At 44.5% G+C, this 23176-nt stretch overlaps 1 protein-coding gene across 7 annotated transcripts in view; it reads left to right on the top strand.

Moving 5' to 3' along the window:
• The window catches only part of LOC139549193 (dedicator of cytokinesis protein 10-like), a 177577-nt gene that overhangs the window by 57797 nt on the left and 96604 nt on the right, over positions 1-23176 (top strand). For 4 of the 7 annotated variants that reach the window (XM_071359389.1, XM_071359393.1, XM_071359394.1 and 1 more), the window contains exons 2-3: positions 19765-19884; positions 21213-21302. In XM_071359389.1, the coding sequence (XP_071215490.1) occupies positions 19765-19884; positions 21213-21302 (210 nt within the window). Of the gene's footprint in view, positions 1-15029; positions 15289-19764; positions 19885-21212; positions 21303-23176 lie in introns of those variants that run through there. The other 3 variants (XM_071359392.1, XM_071359391.1, XM_071359390.1) reach the window with 3 other exon arrangements.

The raw sequence follows: 23176 nt of genomic DNA, 5'->3' as shown, positions 1-23176 counted from the left end.
CTTCGGGTAAGTTTGGACACACATTCATTCAAAGGTCATTCTTTATTTGACTATTTTCTACATTGTAGAATAATAGTGAAGACATCAAAACTATGAAATAACACATGGAATCATGTAGTAACCAAAAAAGTGTTAAACAAATAAAAATATATTTGAGAATCTTCAAAGTAGCCACCCTTTGCCTTGATGACAGCTTTGGACACTCTTGGCATTCTGCTTTGCTGGTGACACTGTCTGTGATTTATTTAGAATTCAAGACACACTTAACCAGCATGGCTACCACAGAATTCTGCAGCGATACGCCATTTCATCTGGCTTGCACTTAGTGTGACTATCATTTGGTTTTTTTACTTTGAAGAATATAAAATATATTTAGATGTTAAACTCTTTTTTTTGGTTACTACAGGATTCCATATGTGTTGGAATCATGTACAATGTAGAAAATAGTAAAAAAATAAAGAAAAACCCTTGAATGGGTAGGTGTGACCAAACTTTTGACTGGCACTGTATATATTTACAAAATAATATATATGGGGGATTGAAAATGATGCAGACAATTACATTGATGGAAGCGACAATCTATCTGCAATATTACAGCTGATCTACCCCCCAGAGGTCCAGACGTTAGGCTGTTTTCTGACTCTCCATGTACCCTGGTCTGTCTGTCACTTACCCTCGTGTCAAGAGAAAATATGCAGCTACATTTGAAGTCAGAAGTTTACATACGCCTCAGCCAAATACATTTAAACTCAGTTTTTCACAATTCCTGACATTAATCCTCGTAAAAATTACCTGTCTTAGGTCAGTTAGGATTACCACTTTATTTTATGAATGTGAAATGTCAGAACAATAGTAGAGAGAATGATTTATTTCAGCTTTTATTTCATTAATCACATTCCCAGTGGGTCAAAAGTTTACATACACTCAATTAGTATTTGGTAGCATTGCCTTTAAATTGTTTAACTTGGGTCAAATGTTTCGAGTAGCCTTCCACAAGCTTCCCACAATACGTTGGGTGAATTTTGGCCCATTCCTCCTGACAGAGCTGGTGTAACTGAGTCAGGTTTGTAGGCCTCCTTGCTCGCACACGCTTTTTCAGTTCTGCCCACAAATGTTCTATAGGATTGAGGTCAGGGTTGGTGATGGTCACTCCAATACCTTGACTTTGTTGTCCTTAAGCCATTTTGCCACAACTTTGGAAGTATGCTTGGGGTCATTGTCCATTTGGAAGACCCATTTGCGACCAAGCTTTAACTACCTGACTGATGTCTTGAGATGTTGCTACAATATATTCACATAATCTTCCTGCCTCATGATGCCATCTATTTTGTGAAGTGCACCATTCCCTCCTGCAGCAAAGCACCCCCAAAACATGATGCAGCCATCCCGTGCTTCACGGTTGGGATGGTGTTCTTTGGCTTGCAAGCATCCCCCTTTTTCCTCCAAACATAACGATGGTCATTATGGCCAAACAGTTCTATTTTTGTTTCATCAGACCAGAGGACATTTCTCCAAAAAGTATGATCTTTGTCCCCATGTGCAGTTGCAAACCGTAGTCTGGCTTTTTTATGGCGGAGCAGTGGCTTCTTCCTTGCTGAGCGGCCTTTCAGGTTATGTCGATTTAGGACTCGATTTGCTGTGGATATAGATAGTTTCCTCCAGCATCTTCACACGGTCCTTTGCTGTTGTTCTGGGATAGATTTGCACTTTTCGCACCAAAGAACGCGTCTCCTTCCTGAGCGGTATGACGGCTGCGTGGTCCCATGGTGTTTATAATTGCATACTACTGTTTGTACAGTTGAACATGTTACCTTCAGGCGTTTGTTCCCAAGGATGAACCAGACTTGTGGAAGTCTAAAAAAACAAATCTGAGGTCTTGGCTGATTTCTTTTGATTTTCCCATGATGTCAAGCAAAGAGGCACTGAGTTTGAAGGTAGGCCTTGAAATACATCCACAGGTACACCTCCAATTGACTGAAATTATGCCAATTAGCCTATGAGAACCTTCTAAAGCCATGACATCATTTTCTGGAATTTTCCAAGCTGTTTAAAGGCACAGTCAACTTAGCGTATGTAAACTTCTGACACACTGGAATTGTGATACAGTGAATTATAAGTGAAATAATTTTTCTGTAAACAAAGTAGATGTCCTAACCGGCTTGCCAAAACTATAGTTTGTAGGCAAGAAATTTGTGGAGTGGTTGAAAAACGAGTTTTAATGACTCCAACCTAAGGGTATGTGAACTTCCGACTTCAACTGTATATTGAACAAAAATATAAAAGCATGTAAAGTGTGATTCATGAGCTGAAATAAAAGGTCCCAGACAACATCCGTACGCACAAAAAGCTTATTTCTCTCAAATGTTGTGCACAAATTTGTTTACATCCCTGTTAGTGAGCATTTCTCCTTTGCCAAGATAATCCATCCACCTAACAGGTGTGGCATATCAAGAAGCTGATTAAACAGCATGATCATTACACAGATGCACCTTGTGCTGGGGATAATAAAAGGCCACTCTAAAATGTGCAGTTTTGTCACACAACCCAATGCCACAGATGTATCATGTTTTGAGAGAGCGTGCAATTGACATGCGGACTGCAGGAATGTCCACCAGAGCTGTTGCCAAATCATTTCCAACTTAATTTGTCAGTACGTCCAACCGGCCTCACATCCACAGGCCATGCCGGCCCCAGACCTCCACATCCAGCTATTTCACCTGCGGGATTGTGAGACCAGCCACCCAGACAGCTAATAAAACTGAGTATTTCTGTCTGTAATAAAGCCCTTGTGTGGGGAAAAACTAATTCTGATTGGCTGGGCCTGACTCCCCAGTGGGTGGGCCTGGCTCCCAAGTGGCTGCGCTCCTGCCCAGTCTTGTGAAATTCATAGATTAGGGTCAAATTATTTTATTTATATTGACTGATTTCCTTATATGAACTGGAACTCAGTAAAATCGTTGAAATGGTTGCATGTTGTGTTTATATTTTTGTTCAGTAGACTGCAGTCCCTGCCATTCCTCTCCCTCATCTCTGCTTCTCTATCTCCTCCCTCTCTCGGCAGGTAACCTAGCGGTTAGAGTGTTGGGCCAGTAACCAAAAGGTTGCTGGTTTGAACACCCAAGCCGACAAGGTAAAGAATCTGTTGATGTACCCTTAAGCAAAGCACTTAACCCTAACTTTCTCCACGGAAACCTTACTACTATGGCTGAACCTGTAAAACAACACATTTCACAGCACCTATCTGGTTTATGTGACAATAAAATATATATTTTTTTATCTGCCTCCTTCCCCTGTTCATAAGAGTATGATATTCTCACTTTCTGTACTCTCTAGCCCTCTCTTTACTCTCTTCCACCCTCTCCGTCCACATCTCCCCCCTCTCATTCTCTCTGTCCCTCGATCTCCCCCCATATCTCCCCCTCTCTCTTTCTCTCTCCCCCCACCCTTTCTCTCTCCCCCCTCTCTTTCTCGCTCTCTGCAGTAGATGTGATCCAGATGGCGATAGCTGCAGTCTGATCCTGGACCCTGTCCTGTGCTGTCTCAGCACTAGGAAACATACACACTCTGGCTCCCATTACACAGCAGACTATTACTGCCTCCCAAACGGCAACCTATTTCCTACGTAGTACTGTGCACTACTTTCGACCAGAGCCCTATGGGTCCTGGTCAAAGGTAGTCCACAATAAAGGGATAGGGTGCCATTTTGGATGTAAACAGAGATTGTAATTGAGATAGACATTCACCAGCTTCTACCGGTGGCCAAACTCTGAGATATTATATGGCCTTGGACCTTCCCTGTCAGCTCTCCTTTTCATCAATTTCCTTCTGTCATGTGTTTTCTCGCATCCTCTCTCTCTCTATTTTCTCTCTCTCTCCCTCCCTCATTCTATTTTGTATCTCTCTCTCTCTCGCTCTCTCTGTCTTTCTCTTACATTTTCTCTCTCCCTCTCTCGTTCACGCCCCTGTTTGATTAGCAGTTGCTGCTAATTCTAAGGCCTGCGCTCGTTCTATTTTGATACTGCACAGCTGCAGTTTACTGAGAATCAGCACAGGGGTGGATCGAAAGAACGGGAGAAAAGAGGGAGAATGGGGCTGTTTGGTGGGATGTGGAAGTGAGTGAGGCTGGAGAAGAAAGAGGGGGAGATGGAGGGATGGAAGCAGCCCAGACAGCTGGAGCAGAATAGGGGGGGGCGAGGGAGGGCGGGAGAGAGAGAGGGGTGGTTGGATGTTTGATGGGCTGCAGGTGTTTTAGCAGCTCGTTAAAGGACTTAATGGGCTGGTATGTAACAGAGCCTGTTGATACACACTGACTGAGATTTTCTAAATATTGAGCAATTATGGAACTCGAAATACACTGAACAAAAATATAAATGCAACTTGTAAAGTGTTGGTCCCATGGTTCATGAGCTGAAATAAAAGATCCCAGAAATGTTCCATATGCACATAAAGCTTATTTCTCTCAACTTTTGTGCACAAATTTGTCTACATCCCTGTTAGAGAGCATTTCTCCTTTGCCAAGATAATCCATCCACCTAACAGGTGTGGCATATCATGAAGCTGATTAAACAGCATGATCATTACGCAGGTGCACCTTGTGCTGGGGACAATAAAAGGCCACTCTAAAATGTGCAGTTTTGTCACACAACCCAATACCACAGATGTCTCCTGTTTTGAGGGAGCGTGCAATTGTCCACCAGAGCTGTTGCCAGATAATTTAATGTTAATTTCGCTACCATAAGCCGCCTACATCGTAATTTCAGAGAATTTGGCAGACCACGTTCCAATCGGCCTCACAACCGCAGACCACGTGTAACCACGGCAGTACAGGAACTCCACATCAGGCTTCTTCACCTGCGGGATTATCTGAGACCAGCCACTCGGACAGCTGATGAAACTTTGGGTTTGCACAACCTAATCATTTTGGCACAAACTGTCAGAAACCGTCTCAGCGAAGCTCATCTATGTGCTCGTCGTCCTCACCAGGGTCTTGACCTGACTGCAGTTTCGGAGTCGTAACCGACTTCAGTGGGCAAATGCCTACCTTTTGATGGCCACTGGCATGCTGGAGAAGTGGGCTCGTCATGGATGAATCCCGGTTTCAACTGTACCTGGCAGCTGGCAGACAGCATGTATGGCCTCGTGTGGGCGAGCAGTTTGCTGATGTCAACGTTGTGAACAGAGTGCCCCATGGTGGCGGTGGGGTTATGGTATGGGCAGGCATAAGTTACGAACAACGAACACAATTGCATTTTATCGATGACAATTTGAATGCACAGAGATACTGTAACGAGATCCTCAGGCCCATTGTCCCATCACTTCATGTTTCAGCATGATAATGCAAGGATCTGTACACAATTCCTGGAAGCTGAAAATGGGACAGTTCTTCCATGGCCTACATACTCACCAGACATGTCAACCATTGAGCATGTTCGGGATGCTCTGGATCGACGTGTACGCAGAGTGTCCCAGTTCCTGCAAATATCAAGCAACTTCGCACAGCCTTTGAAGAGGATTGGGACAACATTCCACAGGCCACAATCAACAGCCTGGTCAACTCAATGCGAAGGAGGTGTGTTGCACTGCATGCGGGACATGGTGGGCACACCAGATACTGACTGGTTTTCTGAGCCACTATCCACTTTAAAGGCATCTGTGACCAACAAATGCATATCTGTATTCCCAGTCACGTCAAATCCATAGATTAGGGCCTAATGAATTCATTTCAAGTGACTGATTTCTGTATTTTTGTATTTAACCTTTATTTATCTAGGTAAGTCAGTTAAGAACCAATTCTTATTTACAATGACAGCCTAACAAAAGGCAAAATGCCTCCTGCGGGGACAGGGACTGGGATTAAAAATGTAGGACAAAACACACATCACGACAAGAGAGACAACACTACATAAAGAGAGACTTCAGTCAACAACACAGCATGCATAGCAGCAACACATGACAACACAGCATGGTAGCAACACAACATGGCAGCAGCACAACAGGGTAGCAGCACAAAACATGGTACAAACATTATTGGGCACAGACAACAGCACAAAGGGCAAGAAGATGGACAACAATACATCAGGCAAAGCAGCCACAACTGTCAGTAAGAGTGTCCATGATTGAGTCTTTGAATTAAGAGATAAAACTGTCCAGTTTGAGTGTTTTTTGCTGCTCGTCCAGTCGCTAGCTGCAGTGAACTGAAAAGAGGAGTGACCCAGGGATGTGTGTGCTTTGGGGACCTTTAACAGAATGTGACTGGCAGAACGGGTGTTGTATGTGGAGGATGAGGGCTGCAGTAGGTACAGTTTCTCAGATAGAGGGGAAGGAAGGCCTAAGAGGGTTTTATAAATAAGCATCAACCAGTGGGTCTTGCGTCAGTTATACAGAGATGACCAGTTTACAGAGGAGTATAGAGTGCAGTGATGTGTTCTATAAGGAGCATTGGAGGCAAATCACTTACTGGAAGTTTAGAGGTGTCAATCATTCATCTCACATTGTGTGTGTGTGTGACACTGTTTCCCTGATCTGCCAGAGAAAAGTGGTTTGTGGTCTAACTGTTGCTAAGAGCAGCAGAGGGGGCTAGCTAGAGAGAAGATAGAGAGGTACATAACATATGGAGTGTGAGACACCTTTAACATCAATTATCAAAACATTTGTAAACTGATTTTCTTTTTCTTCACATATGTTGTAGCTCAGATCCTAGTTTACATCATCTGAGGTGTTTGTGTTGTGCCAGCCATCGGTTGAGACACAGCATGCTCTTGAACACAGGGTAGGCGTCAATTAAATCATAGAAATAGAGTCCATAGAATGGACCTGCATTTAGCTGTTACACCATTGACATTGAAATGTAATTTACATTTTAGCTTTGATTTACTACCACAAAGATGTCTTTTCTATAATCTATATTTGCATTATTATCTATGGAAGAGTTTTAAAACGACATGTATTCCTAATCAAGTAAAACGTTCCCTGATGTGTGGACCTCCAACCGTCTTTGTGGTACTAATTACAGCTGCACCATCGAGAGCATCCTGACCGGTTGCATCACAACATGGCAGCAGCACAACAGGGTAGCAGCACAAAACATGGTACAAACATTATTGGGCACAGATAACAGGGGAGGGTAGTGCATACGGCCCAGTACATCACTGGGGCCAAGCTTCCTGCCATCCAGGACCTATATAGTCACCTCCAGTCAACCTCCAGTCACCCAAGTCATAGACCGTTCTCTCTCTCTCTGCGGTACCGGAGTGCCAAGTCTCGGACCAAAAGGCTCCTTAACAGCTTCTACCCCCAAGCCATTAGACTGCTGAACAATTAATCAAATGGCCACCCGGACTATTTACATTGACCCCCCCCTTTGTTCTTACACTGCTGCAACTCGCTGTTTATCTATGAATAGTCACTTTACCCCTACCTACATGTACAAATGACCTCGACAAACCTGTACCCCCCCCCCCCCCCCCACATTGACTCGGTACCGGTACCCCCTGTATAAAGATTCGGTATTGTTATATTATTGTGCGACCTTTTGTATTTAATTTTTTACTTTAGTTTATTTAGTAAAGTTTTTATTAACTCTATTTCTTGACCTGAATTGATAGTTAAGGGCTTGTAAGTAAGCATTTCACGGTAAGGTCTACACCTGTGCATGTGACAAACTTAGATTTGATTTGAAAGTTAAAATTGTAATGTTTAGTAGCTACATTTATCAGCCAAGACATGAAACCCACCCTTTATTCAAGAGCATGCCGTGTCTCAACCGATGGCAGGCACAACACGAACACCTCAGATTATGTCAAATAGGATCTAAGCTACAACATAAGTGAAAATGAAAAAAAGTATGTTTTACACGTTTTTAGATCCTTGGTGGTTAAAGCAAAAAAGCTCAGTTGGTAGAGCATGGCGCTTGCAACGCCAGGGTTGTGGGTTCATTCCCCACGGGGGGACCAGGATGAATATGTATGAACTTTCCAATTTGTAAGTCGCTCTGGATAAGAGCGTCTGCTAAATGACTTAAATGTAATATAAATGTAACTTAAGCTTTCTGCCAATATCAGATATGTCTATGTCCTGGGAAATTTTATTTTTTACTTACAACCTCATGTTAATCGCATTAGCCTATGTTAGCTCAACAGCCCTGTGGAAGGGACACCGATCACGAAGAAGACATCAAAACTATGAAATAACACATGGAATCATGTAGAAACCTAACAAGTGTTAAACAAATCAAAATATATTTTATATTTGAGATTCTTCAAAGTAGCCACCCTTTCCCTTGATGACAGCTTTGCAAACTCTTGGCATTCTCTCAACCAGCTTCATGAGGTAATCACATGGAATGCATTTCAATTAATAGGTGTGAATTGTTCAAAGTTAATTTGTGGAATTTATTTCCTTCTTAATGCGTTTGAGCCAATCAGTTGTGTTATGACAAGGTACGAGTGGTATACAGAAGATAGCCCTATTTGGTAAAAGACCAAGTCCATATTATGACAAGAACATATTAAATAAGCAAAGAAAAACAACAGTCCATCATTACTTTAAGACATGAAGGTCAGTCAATCTGGAAAATGTCAAGAACTTTGAAAGTTTCTTCAAGTGCAGTCCCAAAAACCATCAAGTGCTATGATGAAACTGGCTCTCATGAGGACTGCCACAGGAAAGGAAGACCCAGAGTTACCTCTGCTGCAGAGGATAAGTTCATTAGAGTTACCAGCCTCAGAAATTGCAGCCCAAATAAATGCTTCACAGCTTTCAAGTAACAGACACACCTCAACATCAACTGTTCAGAGGAGACTGCATGAATCAGGCCTTCATGGTCAAATTGCTGCGAAGAAACCACTACTAAAGGACACCAATAAGAAGAAGAGACTTGCTTGGGCAAAGAAATACGAGCAATGGACATTAGGCCGGTGGAAATCTGTCCTTTGGTCTGATGAGTCCAATTTGAGATTCTTGGTTCCAACCGCCATGTCTTTGTGAGACGCAGAGTAGGTGAACGGATGATCTCCGCATGTGTGGTTCCCACCGTGAAGCATGGAGGATGAGGTGTGATGGTGTGGGGGTGCTTTCCAGGTGAAACTGTGATTTATTTAGAATTCAAGGAACACTTAACCTGCATGGCTACCACAGCATTCTGCAGTGATACACCATCCCATCTGGTTTGGCTTAGTAGGACTATCATTTGTTTTTCAACAGGACAATGACCCAACACACCTCCAGGCTGTGTAAGGGTTATTTGATCAAGAAGGAGAGTGATGGAGTGCTTTATCAGATGACCTGGCCTCCACAATCACACGACCTCAACCCAATTGAGATGGTTTGGGATGAGTTGGACCGCAGAGTGAAGGAAAAGCAGCCAACAAGTGCTCAGCATATGTTGGAACTCCTTGAAGACTTTTGGAAAAGCATTCAAGGTGAAGCTGGTTGAGAGAATGCCAAGAGTTTGCAAAGCTGTCATCAAAAGGTGGCTACTTTGAAGAATCTAAAATCCAAAATATATTTTAATTTGTTTAACACTTTATTGGTTACTACATGATTCCATATGTGTTATTACATAGTTTTGATGTCTTCACTATTATTCTACACTGTAGAAAATGGTAAAAAATATATAAAAAATCCTTGAATGAGTAGGTGTGTCCAAACTTTTGACAGGTTCTCTATATGCTTGGAGTCCGGAAGCAGGTGCAGAAGGTGAGTTTAGTGATAAGAAAGGCAGATAAACAATAACAGGAGAAGCGTACTGAACGTGACCAAAACCAAAACGGCCTGATGACTGAGGGCTACATAAAGGGAGATTAATCATGGTGATGATGAGGTCCAGGTGTGTGTAACGATGGGGAGCAGGTGTGCGTAATGACGATGCCAGGACCGGTGGTTATAGAGTTGAAGCGCCGGAGCGAGAGTAGGCGTGACAGTGATGAAGACATGGCAGTCTCATTGTAGGTGAGGTATGCAAAATGGGTCAATTTTGAGCACCTTTATCTCCTGAATGTTTTGGCATCAAAACGTGACTGAAATCAAATGGCAATAGCCCTATACTAACATATGCCTGGAGAGTTTTTGAGCTTGATGTGTGTCCCAAATGGCACCCTATTATTCCCTATATAGTGCACTACTTTTGTCTAGAGTCCCTATGGGCCCTAGTCAAAAGTAATGCACTATGTATTGAATAGGGTGCCATTTTGGATGTAACCCTCGTCTCATCTCTCCCATTCAGTGTCTGTCAATGACTCTTCCTGTAACCCCTATCTGCATCATTCTTCTTATGTGTTGGTTTGTGTCAGTCATGCTGCATTACAGCTTTAAACTCTTGTGCCACGGTGGTGTATTTTTGGTGCTTTTCCCTGGTGTTGTATTGACCACCAATGGATGGAGAGAGTAAAATCAATTGCATTTTCTCCTCTTTTTAAATGATCAATAACATGAACAGATCTTACAGTAGCTTATGTAATCAGGTTAACAGCACTCAGACTCAGGTTGCTTCCAAAATGGCACTCTATTCCCTATATAGTGCACTACTTTTGACAGAGCTCAACGAGCCCTGGTCAAAATTACAGTAGTACACTATGTAGGGCGTGGGACAAAGGCTCAGAGGCTGTGGCGCAACAGGGCCAGTTCCTCAAACTGGCTGGCAGCTGACAGCTCTCAGTTCTGCAATGAAATTTCATCAAAGGTAGTGTGTGTGTGTGTGTGGATGGGGGGGCGGGGGGTACTGTGCGCGCGTTCGTGCTTGCATGTATGTACAGTACCAGTCAAAAGTTTGGACACACTACCCCCCCCCATTCCAGGTGACTACCTCATGAAGCTGGTTGAGAGAATGTCAAGAGTGTGCAAAGCTGTCAAGGCAAAGGGTGGCTACTTTGAAGAATCTCAAATATAAATATATTTTGATTTGTTTAACACTTTTTTGGTTACTACATGATTCCATATGTGTTATTTCGTAGTTTTGATGTCTTCACTATTATTCTACAATGTAGAACATAGTAAAAAGAAAGAAAAACCCTTAAATGAGTGTCACGCCCTGACCTTAGAGAGACTTTTTTATGTCTCTTTGGTTTGGTCAGGGTGTGATTTGGGTGGGCATTCTATGTTCTTTATTTATATGATTTGTGTTTCTATGTTTTGACCGGGTATGGTTCTCAATCAGGGACAGCTGTCTATCGTTGTCTCTGATTGGGAATCATACTTATGCAGCATGTTTTGCCACCTTAGGTTGTGGGATGTTGTTTTTTGTTAGCTCTGTGTAGCCTTCAAGACGTGACGTTCGTTGTTTTGTTTGGTGTTCGGTTTTAATAAAGAAGCATGAACACGTACCACGCTGCACCTTGGTCTCATCCTTCCGACGAGCGTTACAGAACATCCCACCACAAACGGACCAAGCAGCGTGGTAAGGAGGACTGGACATGGGAGGACATCCTGGACGGCAAAGGATCCTGGACGTGGGAGGACATCCTGGCCGGAAGGGATCGCCTCCCATGGGAACAGGTGGAAGCAGCCAGGAAGGCGGAGGCAGCTAGAAAGGGGGCCCAGTGTTACGAGGGGACACGGCTAGCACGGAAGCCCGAGAAGCCACTCCCCCAAAATAATTTGGGGGGGCCCACGAGGAGATTGGCTGAGTCAGGTTGGAGACCTGAGCCAACTCCTCGTGCTTACCGTGGGGAGGGTGTGACTAGTCAGGCCCCATGTTATGCGGCTCTGTGCAGTGTGTCTCCAGTGCGCACCCATAGCCCGGTGAGCTATATTCCAGCTCCCCGCATCGGCCGGGCTAGAGTGGGCATCCAGCCAGGACGGATGGTGCCGGCTCAGCGCATCTGGCATCCAGTGCGTCTCTTCAGTCCAGTATATCCTGCGCCGGCTCTACGCATAGTGTCTCCGGTGCGCTCTCACAGCCCAGTGCGTCCTGTGCCAACGCCCCGCAGTTGCCGGGCTAGGGTGAGCATCCAACCAGGACTTGTTATGCCAGCTCTGCTCTCCAGACCTCCAGTGCGTCTCCACGGCCCAGTGATGATCCATGGCACGAAGCCTCCTGTGATGATCCATGGCACGAAGCCTCCAGTTTTGCTCCATGGCACGAAGCTTCCAGTGATGCTCCATGGCACGAAGCTTCCAGTGATGCTCCATGGCACGAAGCCTCCAGTGATGATCCATGGCACGAAGCCTCCAGTGATGATCCATGGCACGAAGCCTCCAGTGATGATCCATGGCACGAAGCCTCCAGTGATGATCCATGGCACGAAGCCTCCAGTGATGATCCATGGCACGAAGCCTCCAGTGATGATCCATGGCACGAAGCCTCCAGTGATGATCCATGGCACGAAGCCTCCAATGACGGCCTCCAGTCTGGAGCCTCCAGCGACGGCCTCCAGTCCGGAGCCTCCGACGAGGGTCCCCAGTCCGGGGCCCGCGACGAGGGTCCCCAATCTGGGGCCCACGACAAAGGTCCCCGCACCAGAGGCGTCACCAAAGTGGGGTGAGCCAGAGGTGGAGCGGGGTCTACGTCCCGCACCAGAGCCGCCACCGCGGATAGATGCCCACCCAGACCCTCCACTATAGGTTCAGGTTTTGCGGCCGGAGTCCGCATCTTTGGGGGGGGGGTACTGTCACGCCTTAGAGAGCCTTTTTTATGTCTCTATTTGGTTTGGTCAGGGTGTGATTTGGGTGGGCATTCTATGTTCTTTATTTCTATGATTTGTGTTTCTATGTTTTGGCTGGGTATGGTTCTCAATCAGGGACAGCTGTCTATCGTTGTCTCTGATTGGGAATCGTACTTAGGCAGCATGTTTTGCCACCTTAGGTTGTGGGATGTTGTTTTGTTTGTTAGCTCTGTGTAGCCTTCAAGACGTGACGTTCGTTGGTTTTGTTTGGTGTTCGGTTTTAATAAAGAAGCATGAACACGTACCACGCTGCACCTTGGTCTCATCCTTCCGACGAGCGTTACAATGAGAAGGTGTGTCCAAACTTTTGACAGGGACTGTATGTACAGTGCTTCAGAAAGTATTCACACACCTTGACTTTTTCCACATTTTGTTGTGTTACAGCCTGAATTTAAAATGGATAACATTGAGATGGCCTACACACAATAGCCTATAATGTCAAAGTGCAATTATGTTTTTCGATTTCTTTTACAAATGAATAACAAATGAAAAGCTGAAATGTCTTGAGTCAGTAAGTATTCAAGTATTTAGGCAAACCTAAATATGTTCAGGAGTAAAAATTTGCTCAACAAGTCACATAATAAGTTGCATAGACTCACTCTGTGTGCAATAATAGTGTTTAACATTTTTGAATGACTACCTCATCTCTGTACCCCACACATAAAATGATCTGTAATGCCCGTCACTTTCAAACACATTCAACCACACAGACCAGTGAGGTTTTCCAATGCCTAGCAAAGAAGGACACCTATTGGTAGATAAGTAAAAAATAAAAATAAAAAGCAGACATTCAATATCCCTTTCAGCATGGTGAAGTTATTAATTACACTTTGGATGGTGTATCAATACATCCAGTCACTACAAAGATACAGGCGTCCGTCCTAACTCAGTTGCCGAAGAGGAAGGAAGCCGCTCAGGGGCCAATGGTGACTTTAAAACAATTAGAGTTTAATGGCTGGGATAGGATAAAACTGAGGATGGATCAACAACATTGTAGTTACTCCACAATACTAACCTACACAACAGAGTGAAAAGAAGGAAGCCTGTATAGAATAAAAATATTCCAAGGCATGCTTCCTCTTTGCAACAAGGCACTAAAGTAATACTGCAAAAACTGTGGCAACGTAATTAACTTTTTGTCCTGAATACAAAGTGTTACGTTTGAGGCAAATCCAATACAACACATTACTGAGTACCACTCTCCATATTTTCAACCACAGTGGTGGCATCTTGTTATGGGTATGCTTGTAATCGTTAAGCATTAAAAAAAATAAGCACAGGTTAAATCCAAGAGGAAAACCTGATTCAGTCTGCTTTCCACAAGACACTGGGAGATTAATTCACCTTTCAGTAGGGGGAAAGGCCAAATCTACGCTGGAGTTGCTTGCCAAGAAGGCAGTGAATGTCCTGAGTGGCTGAGTTACAGTTTTGACTTAAATCTGCTTGAAAATCTATGGCAAGACTTGGAAATGGTTGGTTAGCAATGATCAACAACCGAAACTTACCAATTTTTAATTCAGGCTGTCCAACAAAACATTTGGAATAAATCTTGTACTTTCTGAAGAAAGTGTATGTATATTTGGGTGGCAGGTAGCCTGGAAGTTTAGAGCGTTGGGCCAGAAACCGAATGGCTGCTGGTTTGAATCTCTGAGCTAACTAGGTGAAAATGATGTCGATGTGCCCTTGAGCAAGGCACTTAACTCCTGTAAGTCGCTCTGGATAAGAGCGTCTGCTAAATAACTCAAACGTAAATGCGTGTCCTCGCGTGCACTTATTGGTCTTGGTTTATAAATGCACCCCTTCTCTGGCAAACAAAGGAAGTTGTCGTTTACACACATCGGATGCACACGTATCGGTCCTGCTTGTGAGTGTGCGTGCGTGTTTGTGAAAAGAAAGCGAATGAGAGGGTGTGGCATTGATTGCAACCAAGGAGACGAGATCATAACTGAGAGTGTCAGAATGGCAGTTTGTAAGAATTCAGTTTGTGTGACGTAGCGGGGAGATGCCAGTCTAGTCTAGACCAACGTGTCTACGTACTGTAGTGTCAGTCTTACAGAGCTGTACTTCCACGACTAAGTATTGCCCTGTAATGTTACCATGGCTACTGTATCTAATACACTATACTAATAATGATGATTCAATGAATGACATTTATCAGATGTTTTTATCCAAAGTGACTTATAGTAGTGCTTGCATACATTTTCACATGGGCGTCCCCATCGGGAACCCAACCCAAAAATGTGGTGAGAGTAAGAACAGAGATAGAGAGAGGCTTCAGAGAGAAACGGAAGAGAGACAGATTTGGTGGTTGAATTTTTTTCTTCAGTTTCCCCTTGCTGCACCTCCTCTGTCACCGTGTGACATCAAGCATCTACTTCCTCCTTGGGCACCACCCGCTCCGACAGGTCTCACACACCCTTCAATGGACCTTCTGCTTCTGCCTGCTGGAACACATGTCCTGTCCGTGTCCCTGTCTCTACCCGTGTCAGGGGTGTCCGTGTCATCGGTATCCGTGTGCAGTAGTCTCCTGTTTTGAATCAGGATGAGTTTCAGGAGTAAGATCACGTTCCGAAGGAAGAACAGGGATAAGAGCAGGCGTGTGCGGAACGATTTCAACCGGCTGAGCGTCGTATGTATGCTGTCTCTCTCGTGCAGTGCCGTATCTTTGTGTTTTTATTGCCCTGGGCTTCCTTTTCCTCTCTGTTGCACTTGTCGATCTGGGGGGAAGTTCACCTAGGTAAAGATCTAGAATCAGCTTCCAATTCCTAACCTTAAACATGAGTGGGTGAAAGGCAAAACTGACCCAAGTCTCTATCGGTAACTTCACTCTACACCGCATCTGTCTGTCAATATGAGGCTAACCGATATGGCTCAGGTTGGAGTTGGACATTGCTAGCCTTAGCATAATACTAGTTAGTCAAATAGAGAGTCACTGGCTATCTGATCGGTGTGTTGATATCTGTAACCGATACACATAGTATTGCTCCCTATGTGTATCGGAGTTTCTATCCAGTGGAGTGGCCATTTACAGTGCCTTAAAAAAGTATTCATCTCCCTTGGCGTTTTTCCTATTTTGTTGCATTATTTCATGTAATGGACATACACAAAATAGTTCAAATTGGTGAAGTGAAATGAAAAAAATTACTTGTTCAAAAAATAAATAAGTAAATAATGGATAAGTGGTGCGTGCATATGTATTCACCCCCTTTGCTATGAAGCACCAAATAAGATCTAATGCAACCAATTACCTTCAGAAGTCACATAATTAGTTAGATTGCACACAGGTGGACTTTATTTAAGTGTCACATGATCTCAGTATATATACACCTGTTCTGAAAGGCCCCAGAGTCTGCAAGGGGCACCACCAAGCAAGCGGCACCATAAAGACCAAGGAGCTCTCCATACAGGTCAGGGACAAAGTCCTGGGGAAGTACAGATCAGGGTTGGGGACAAAAATTTTGCTTTTTGACCATCAAGGAAAATGTTATGTCTGGCGCAAACCCAACACCTCTCATCACCCCGAGAACACCATCCCCATAGTGAAGCATGGTGGTGGCAGCATCATGCTGTGGGTATGTTTTTCATCGGCAGGGACTGGTCAGAATTGAAGGAATGATGGATGGCGCTAAATACAAGGAAATTCTTGAGGGAAACCTGTTTGTCTTTCAGAGATTTGAGACTGGGACGGAGGTTCACCTTCCAGCAGGACAATGAGCCTAAGCATACTGCTAAAGCAACACTCGAGTGGTTTAAGGGGAAACATTTAAATGTCTTGGAATGGCCAAGTCAAAGCCCAGACCTCAATCCAATTGAGAATCTGTGGAATGACTTAAAGATTGCTGTACACCAGCGGAACCCATCCAACTTGAAGGAGCTGGAGCAGTTTTGCCTTGAAGAATGGGCAAAAATCCCAGTGGCTAGATGTGCCAAGCTTATAGAGACATACCCCAAGAGACTTGCAGCTGTAATTGCTGCAAAAGGTGGCTATACATACAGTTGAAGTCAGAAGTTTACATACACCTTTGCCAAATACATTTAAACTCAGTTTTTCCAACAATTCCAGGCATTTAATCCAAGTAAAAATTCCCTGTCTTAGGTTAGTTAGGATCACCACTTTATTTTAAGAATGTGAAATGTCAGAATAATAGTAGAGAGAATTATTTATTTCAGCTTTTATTTCTTTCATCACATTCCCAGTGGGTCAGACGTTTACATACACTAATTTAGTATTTGGTGGTATTGCCTTTAAATTGTTTAACTTGGGTCAAACGTTTTGGGTAGCCTTCCACAAGCTTCCCACAATAAGTTTGGTGAATTTTGTACCAGACTTGTGGAGGTCTATAATTTTTTTGCTGAGGTCTTGGCTGATTGCTAGACATCATGGGAAAATCAAAAGTAAAGACTCATTGAGTTTGATGGTAGGCCTTGAAATACATCCACAGGTACACCTCCAGTTGACTCAAATGATGTCAATTAGCCTATCAGAACCTTCTAAAGCCATCACATCATTTTCTGGAATTTTCCAAGCTGTTAAAAGGCACAGTCAACTTAGTGTATGTAAACTTCTGACCCACTGGAATTGTGATGCAGTGAATTATGAGTGAAATAATCTGTCTGTAAACAATTGTTGGAAAAATGACTTGTGTCATGCACAAAGTAGATGTCCTAACCGACTTGCCAAAACTATAGTTTGTTAACAAGAAATTTGTGGAGTGATTGAGAAACGAGTTTTAATGACTCCAACCTAAGTGTATGTAAACTTCCGACTTCAACTGTATTATTGACTTTGGGGGGGTAAATAGTTACTCACGCTCAAGTTTTCCGTTTTTGTGTCTTATTTTTTGTTTGTTTCGCAAGAAACATATTTTGCATCTTCAAAGTGGTAGGCATGTTGTGTAAATCAAATGATACAAACCCCCCCAAAAATACATTTTAATTCCAGGTTGTAAGGCAATAAAATAGGAAAAATGCCAAGGTGGGTGAATACTTTCGCAAGCCACTGTACAGTTTAGTCAGTGCTGCTTAGTAGGATGATCAAGTGATTTGGCAACAGTGTGAATGAATGCTGAGTGTGAAAGACTGTTGTTAATGTGTTTCTCTGCCCCTCCCACCGGTCCGTCTGTAAGGTAAGATCCCTACTGACCCGGAAACACAAAGGGAAGTTCATATTTGTTTAAATGTTCATTTGGAAATATCGGCTGAAGACCACCTTCAGGAATATGACATTAGATATATATTTTTGTTGGTTTTATTTATTATATTGAGATTGGACAGTGAAGAGGGCTAGAGGAGACATCAAAGGTAGGATAGATTGGGAGGCAGATTCGAAACCCATGCCGACTGGTAGCGTTGGCTAAACGTGTGTCCCGGGGTGGGTACGCCGCACTAACCGCTGGACCACTATCCGCAGGCCACTCAGGCAAAAGATATTGTCTTGATAGATACTTCTGTGAGGTTGACAAATTCAATTGTCCTCAGTGGTAATTCCCTCTTACCGTCGGGTACAGTTAATACATTTTTTATTTTTTATTTTTTTATTTGTAATTTTTTTACAGTGGAATCACAACAAGATCCTTCCTCACAACAAAGATTGTTATGATTCTGGGTGTTTTTCAGTCTCGTTTTTCTGTCACATTCTTTGTCATGCTTTTATTCCTCACTGACTGCCTGGTTCTACCTCTTTCCCGTACGTGTCAGGGGCGTATTCACTAGGAACCAAACTGAAACAAACGGTGTGGGACCTAGCTGAACTTGTCCGATAAGAACCATTTAAAAAAATGTTTTGCTACGCTGTGCACTAAAGAATACACCCGTGGTCTAACTGAACCGAGGCTTGTGGTCGGGAACGCAGGAGAAAACCTCCTGCAGTGGGCGTGTCAACAGAGAGAACACAGGTCATCAGTTTTCCACTTCTCTGACCGCAGTTTGTGTTAGCGGGGATGAATAAGACATACTGCTTTCCTTTTGAGGACGGAAATAGCCTCGTCTCATCATGTGCAGTCCCATTTCGCTTTCTGTGAAACGCTCCGTCTGGATGGGATTGTTGAGACCATTTGCTGTGCAGATGTGCAGCCTAACCCTTAACCTAAAACGTATTGTAAACGTCTGGCTTTGTACTATATCAGCCTACGGTCATTTCAGAGCTTGAATCTCCTGATGTAATCCATTGAAATACTTTTCAGCACCAGAAACGAAAAATAATAGGTTGAACCTACCATTTAAATATGTTTTTCTGAGCTGTTGTGATCACTGTCAATGTGATATAATCTCCATCTGCCAGTAAAGCGGTTTCCCTCTACATGTTTTTGGTTTGGTTTGGCACACGGCATGTAACCCACTTCATCCTCTATTTTACTCCTCTCTTCCGCGCCCCTCTAGGCTGGGGCCCGTGTTCCAAATTGCACCCTCTTCCCCTATATAGTGCACTACTCTTGGCCAGGGTCCGTAGGGAATGGGGTGCCGTTCGGGACACAGCCTTGGTGTTTATGTAGCTGATCCAGTGGCGACAGTCTAAACACAGGAAGTGAGGTGGTAGCTCTAGCTCGTTTTTTTTTTCTTCTCCCATGCCTTGCAAAGAAAATGATTCATGCCCGTCCAGTGAAAGATAAACAGATGTCCTGGGGTTTAGACTATTTGCCCAGCTACACCGTTTGTCTCGCGTTCGATTTGAAGAACACTTGTTGACTGGCTGACTTTTCTCAGTGTATGATGTGGTTGTGGAGTGTTTTGGGTATCAGCGCAGGTCAGAGAGGTTTATAAGTCAGGATTGTAAGAACAGTATAGAAGAAAAATGTTAGCGTGGTGTCGCTGACTGTGCGCTTGTCTGTCTGTCTCGCAGTGTGTTACAGCAGGATAAGTCCTAGATGTAGAATACTTTTCTGTGTGACCTAATAGTTGAATATGTTGGATATTCCATGGTGTGACTGTTACAGTAGTCATCATATGTATGACTGATTGTGCAATTCTGTGTGTGTGTGTGTGTTTGGACCGGGATTTGAATCCTGCGTCCGCGCTTTCTCATCTGTGTTCCCCCAAGTAGTACCCAAGTGTTTATTTCACTTATGGGATTAGTCAAGTAAAATGTCTGTGTGTGTGTGTGTTCCAGCAGGACAAACCCAAGCTGATAGACCCTCTGGACTATGAGGCTGTTATCTGTGACCTGGGAGATGAGCTGAAGGAAGACCCCCTCAGAGAGCTGCTCCTCTTCCCCGACAATGACTTCACGGTGGGTGCGAGTGTGTGTTTGGGGGGGGGGTATGACTGTATGTGCGTGTGTCTGGCTCCAATGTTTTTCGACAAGACGGAAGGACAGACAGACACGCGCACACTTGCATTCTGAACCCCTCATTCCCCCAGTGCTTCTGCTCCCACAATGTCCTGTGGCTGTTTGCTCATTAGTGACTTAATTAGTGTGCTAATGTGACTCCTTAAGACCGCCACTTCACATCAACTGGTTGTAATTGGTTTTAGGGAAATGTCTCGGCTCTCGATCCCTGAGTTGATTTTTAAATGTTTGACTCTGCTACTGTGACACACACACACACACACACACACACACACACACACACACACACACACACACACACACACACACACACACACACACACACACACACACACACACACACACACACACACACACACACACACACACACACACACACACACACACACACACACACACACACAGGCCCAGCAACCAAACAGTCTCTGTTTCATTTGCTGTCTCTCCCATAGCTCAACCTAATGGAAATTCCAATTCATTAGCTAATGGACAAACCTAATTCACTTCCATAACCTAATAACGTTTTGGAACACCTTCCTGCCTGTGAGTGTGCTGCATTTTAAACAGCTGACTGCAGACCCAGTAAATCAGAACCAAGCGTTGATCAGAGAGGGAGCGGACTTGGCTGTTCTCTGTGTACTGCGTCCCAAATGGCACCCTATCCCCCTATATAGTGCACTACTTGGACTAGAGTCTATTGGGCCCTGGTCACAAGTAGTGCACTACATAGGGAATACGGTGCCATTTGGGACACAAGCGTCATCAGTCATAGCAGTATTTCTCCAAAGAAATGTACTGTTCGGTATGGATGATATATTTGAGCCATGTGCTGTTTTTGACCTCAATATTTATGAATGAATTATAACAGCAATGGAGCTCTTGGTCAGAAGTTATTCGTCAAGTGCTGACGCACTGGAATAGGGCTCAGTGATCTGACTGTACATCATAGTGGTAAAGACTGTACCCTTATATTTCATATGTCCCCCTCAAGCATTTTCATCTTCAAACCCGCACATGTATCCTATCCTACTCTGCATGTGTCATCTTTTACCTAATCTCAGTGATCCAAAAAAACAGCTATCGCGTGAACTTTAACCTCTGGCCAGCTCGTGAATTTGGTTCTAAGGGAAAAGGCTGAGATGTCAAGTCCACACCCTCCTCCACCCCGACAGTCTTTCACAAGAGACAACCTTTTACCTGACATCAAACTGTCCCTCCCGCCTTGATGGTTCACCCCCAAAAATGTCTCCTCCCCCTCTGTCTCCCAGGTGTCCACAGTGCCTCTGGAGAGACGGACATTGCAGTCCACCGTGCCCCAGGGGGCCGAGCTCCAGGCCGAATGTCTGCTGGTCAGACAGGTGAGTGTGTGTGTGTGTGTGTGTGTGTGTGTGTGTGTGTGTGTGTGTGTGTGTGTGTGTGTGTGTGTGTGTGTGTGTGTGTGTGTGTGTGTGTGTGTGTGTGTGTGTGTGTGTGTGTGTGTGTGTGTGTGTGTGGGAGAGCTCCATGCTTAGTTGTGTGACTGAGCTTGGGTGCAGGGGAGGTCTATTGAACAGGGCTGACTCCACATTCAGGCTGGCAGCTAGGTGTGGTGGTTGTGTGGGTCAGGGTAAGGGTCAGGACTAAATGTGGTGGTTAGTTGACTTATCCTCAACACAGAGGTCAACATCATGAGCCCATGAGGCAGTGACATCAGGAGCACAGATGTGTCCTGTTCCTCCAGGAGTGGTGTGTGTTTCTGTGTGCCTGCGAGCGTGTGTGTATGTGCGCACGTGCGTGTGAGAGAGAGAGAGGGATGGTTTCCAGCTAGCTCTATGATTGGGAGGGAGGGAGGGAGAGAGGGAGAGAGGGAGAGAGGGAGAGAGAGAGAGAGGGAGAGAGGGAGAGAGGGAGAGTCACTCACTCACTCACTCCTTGGCCCATATATGAGAAAGTGCCGAACATGTATTCCGTACCCATGTCTTGACGTTACTGTTCCCCTTCTGAACGAGAGGTAAAGCGAAGTAAAGTTGTGCAGCTTGCTGCTGTATCATGTTTCTCTCCGTGGGAATCAACAGCATCTGGGAGGTGAGGGGGGGGAGCCCAGCTGTGTTGTTGGAGCTGTGTGGCTGAGCTGACTGGACTGCTGACTGATGCTTCCAATGAGCTCATCTATGCAGCTGAATCATCTGAGGCTGCCTAATGGCCAGAGAGAGAGAGAGGGGGGGGGGGGGCAGAATTAAGCCGATACCCGCTAATTATCAAAATCCAGAAATGAGCCTTTAAATTCTACCACTCTAGAAGGAAACGATTCCCAAACCTCCCGTAACAAAGCCTACAGAGAGATGAACCTGGAGAAGAGTCCTCTTAGCAAGCTGGAACTGGGGCTCTGTTCACAAACACAAACAGACCCCACATAGCCCCAGGACAGCAACACAATTAGACCCAACCAAATCATGAGAAAACAAAAAGATAATTACTTGACACATTGGAAAGAATTAACAAAAAAACAGAGCAAACTAGAATGCTATTTGGCCCTAAACAGAGAGTGCCAATAAAGGGGCGGGAGAGAGGGAGAAGGAATGAGGGGGAGGGAGAGGGAAGGAGGGGAGAGAGAGTGGGAGAGAGACAGAGTTAGAGACAGAGAGAGACAAGGATACGGAGGGGGGAGAGTGATGGAAAGAGAGGGAAGGAAAGGGGGAGAGAGAGAGACGGCGACGGGGGGAGAACTTCACAAATGCAAATGATGACGACCAGCGTGAACAAAATGTTGCGTACATTTCCCCTATTGTATTGTCACTATGAAGAGGTGGATCTCGACTGTGACCCAAATGGCACCCCATTCCCTTTATAGTGCACTAGTTTGGGGTGGTACCCTATAGGCCCTGGTCCATAGCAATGCACTATAGGGAATCGGGTGCCATTTGGGACGCAAATACAGACTGTGTGTGCGTGTGCACCTGTTTTCATGCTCTTATGGCGACAAGTAATGTTTGATGGCGAGGCTGAAGCGAAAGACTTGCAGCACATGCTGGCTAGGAGGAAGTGATCAAATTAGCCACCCGTAGTCTCACTCACATCCTACTGTAGCAGCATCACTGCATACGGAAACACACCAGACACCACACCGTCACAGCGTACAGAAGACGGTGTGTGTGTGAGAGAGAGAGCGAGCGAGCTGGACGAAAGAGAATGGCTTTTTTAAGTATGTGCTCGCAGAAATGTGTTATTGCCTTGTGGGAAGTAAATATGCTTT

Source organism: Salvelinus alpinus, chromosome 22, assembly GCF_045679555.1.
Source record: "Salvelinus alpinus chromosome 22, SLU_Salpinus.1, whole genome shotgun sequence".
Taxonomy (NCBI): Eukaryota; Metazoa; Chordata; class Actinopteri; order Salmoniformes; family Salmonidae; genus Salvelinus; species Salvelinus alpinus.
Note: the sequence above shows the minus strand (reverse complement) of the source record. Positions and strands in the feature narration are given on the sequence as shown.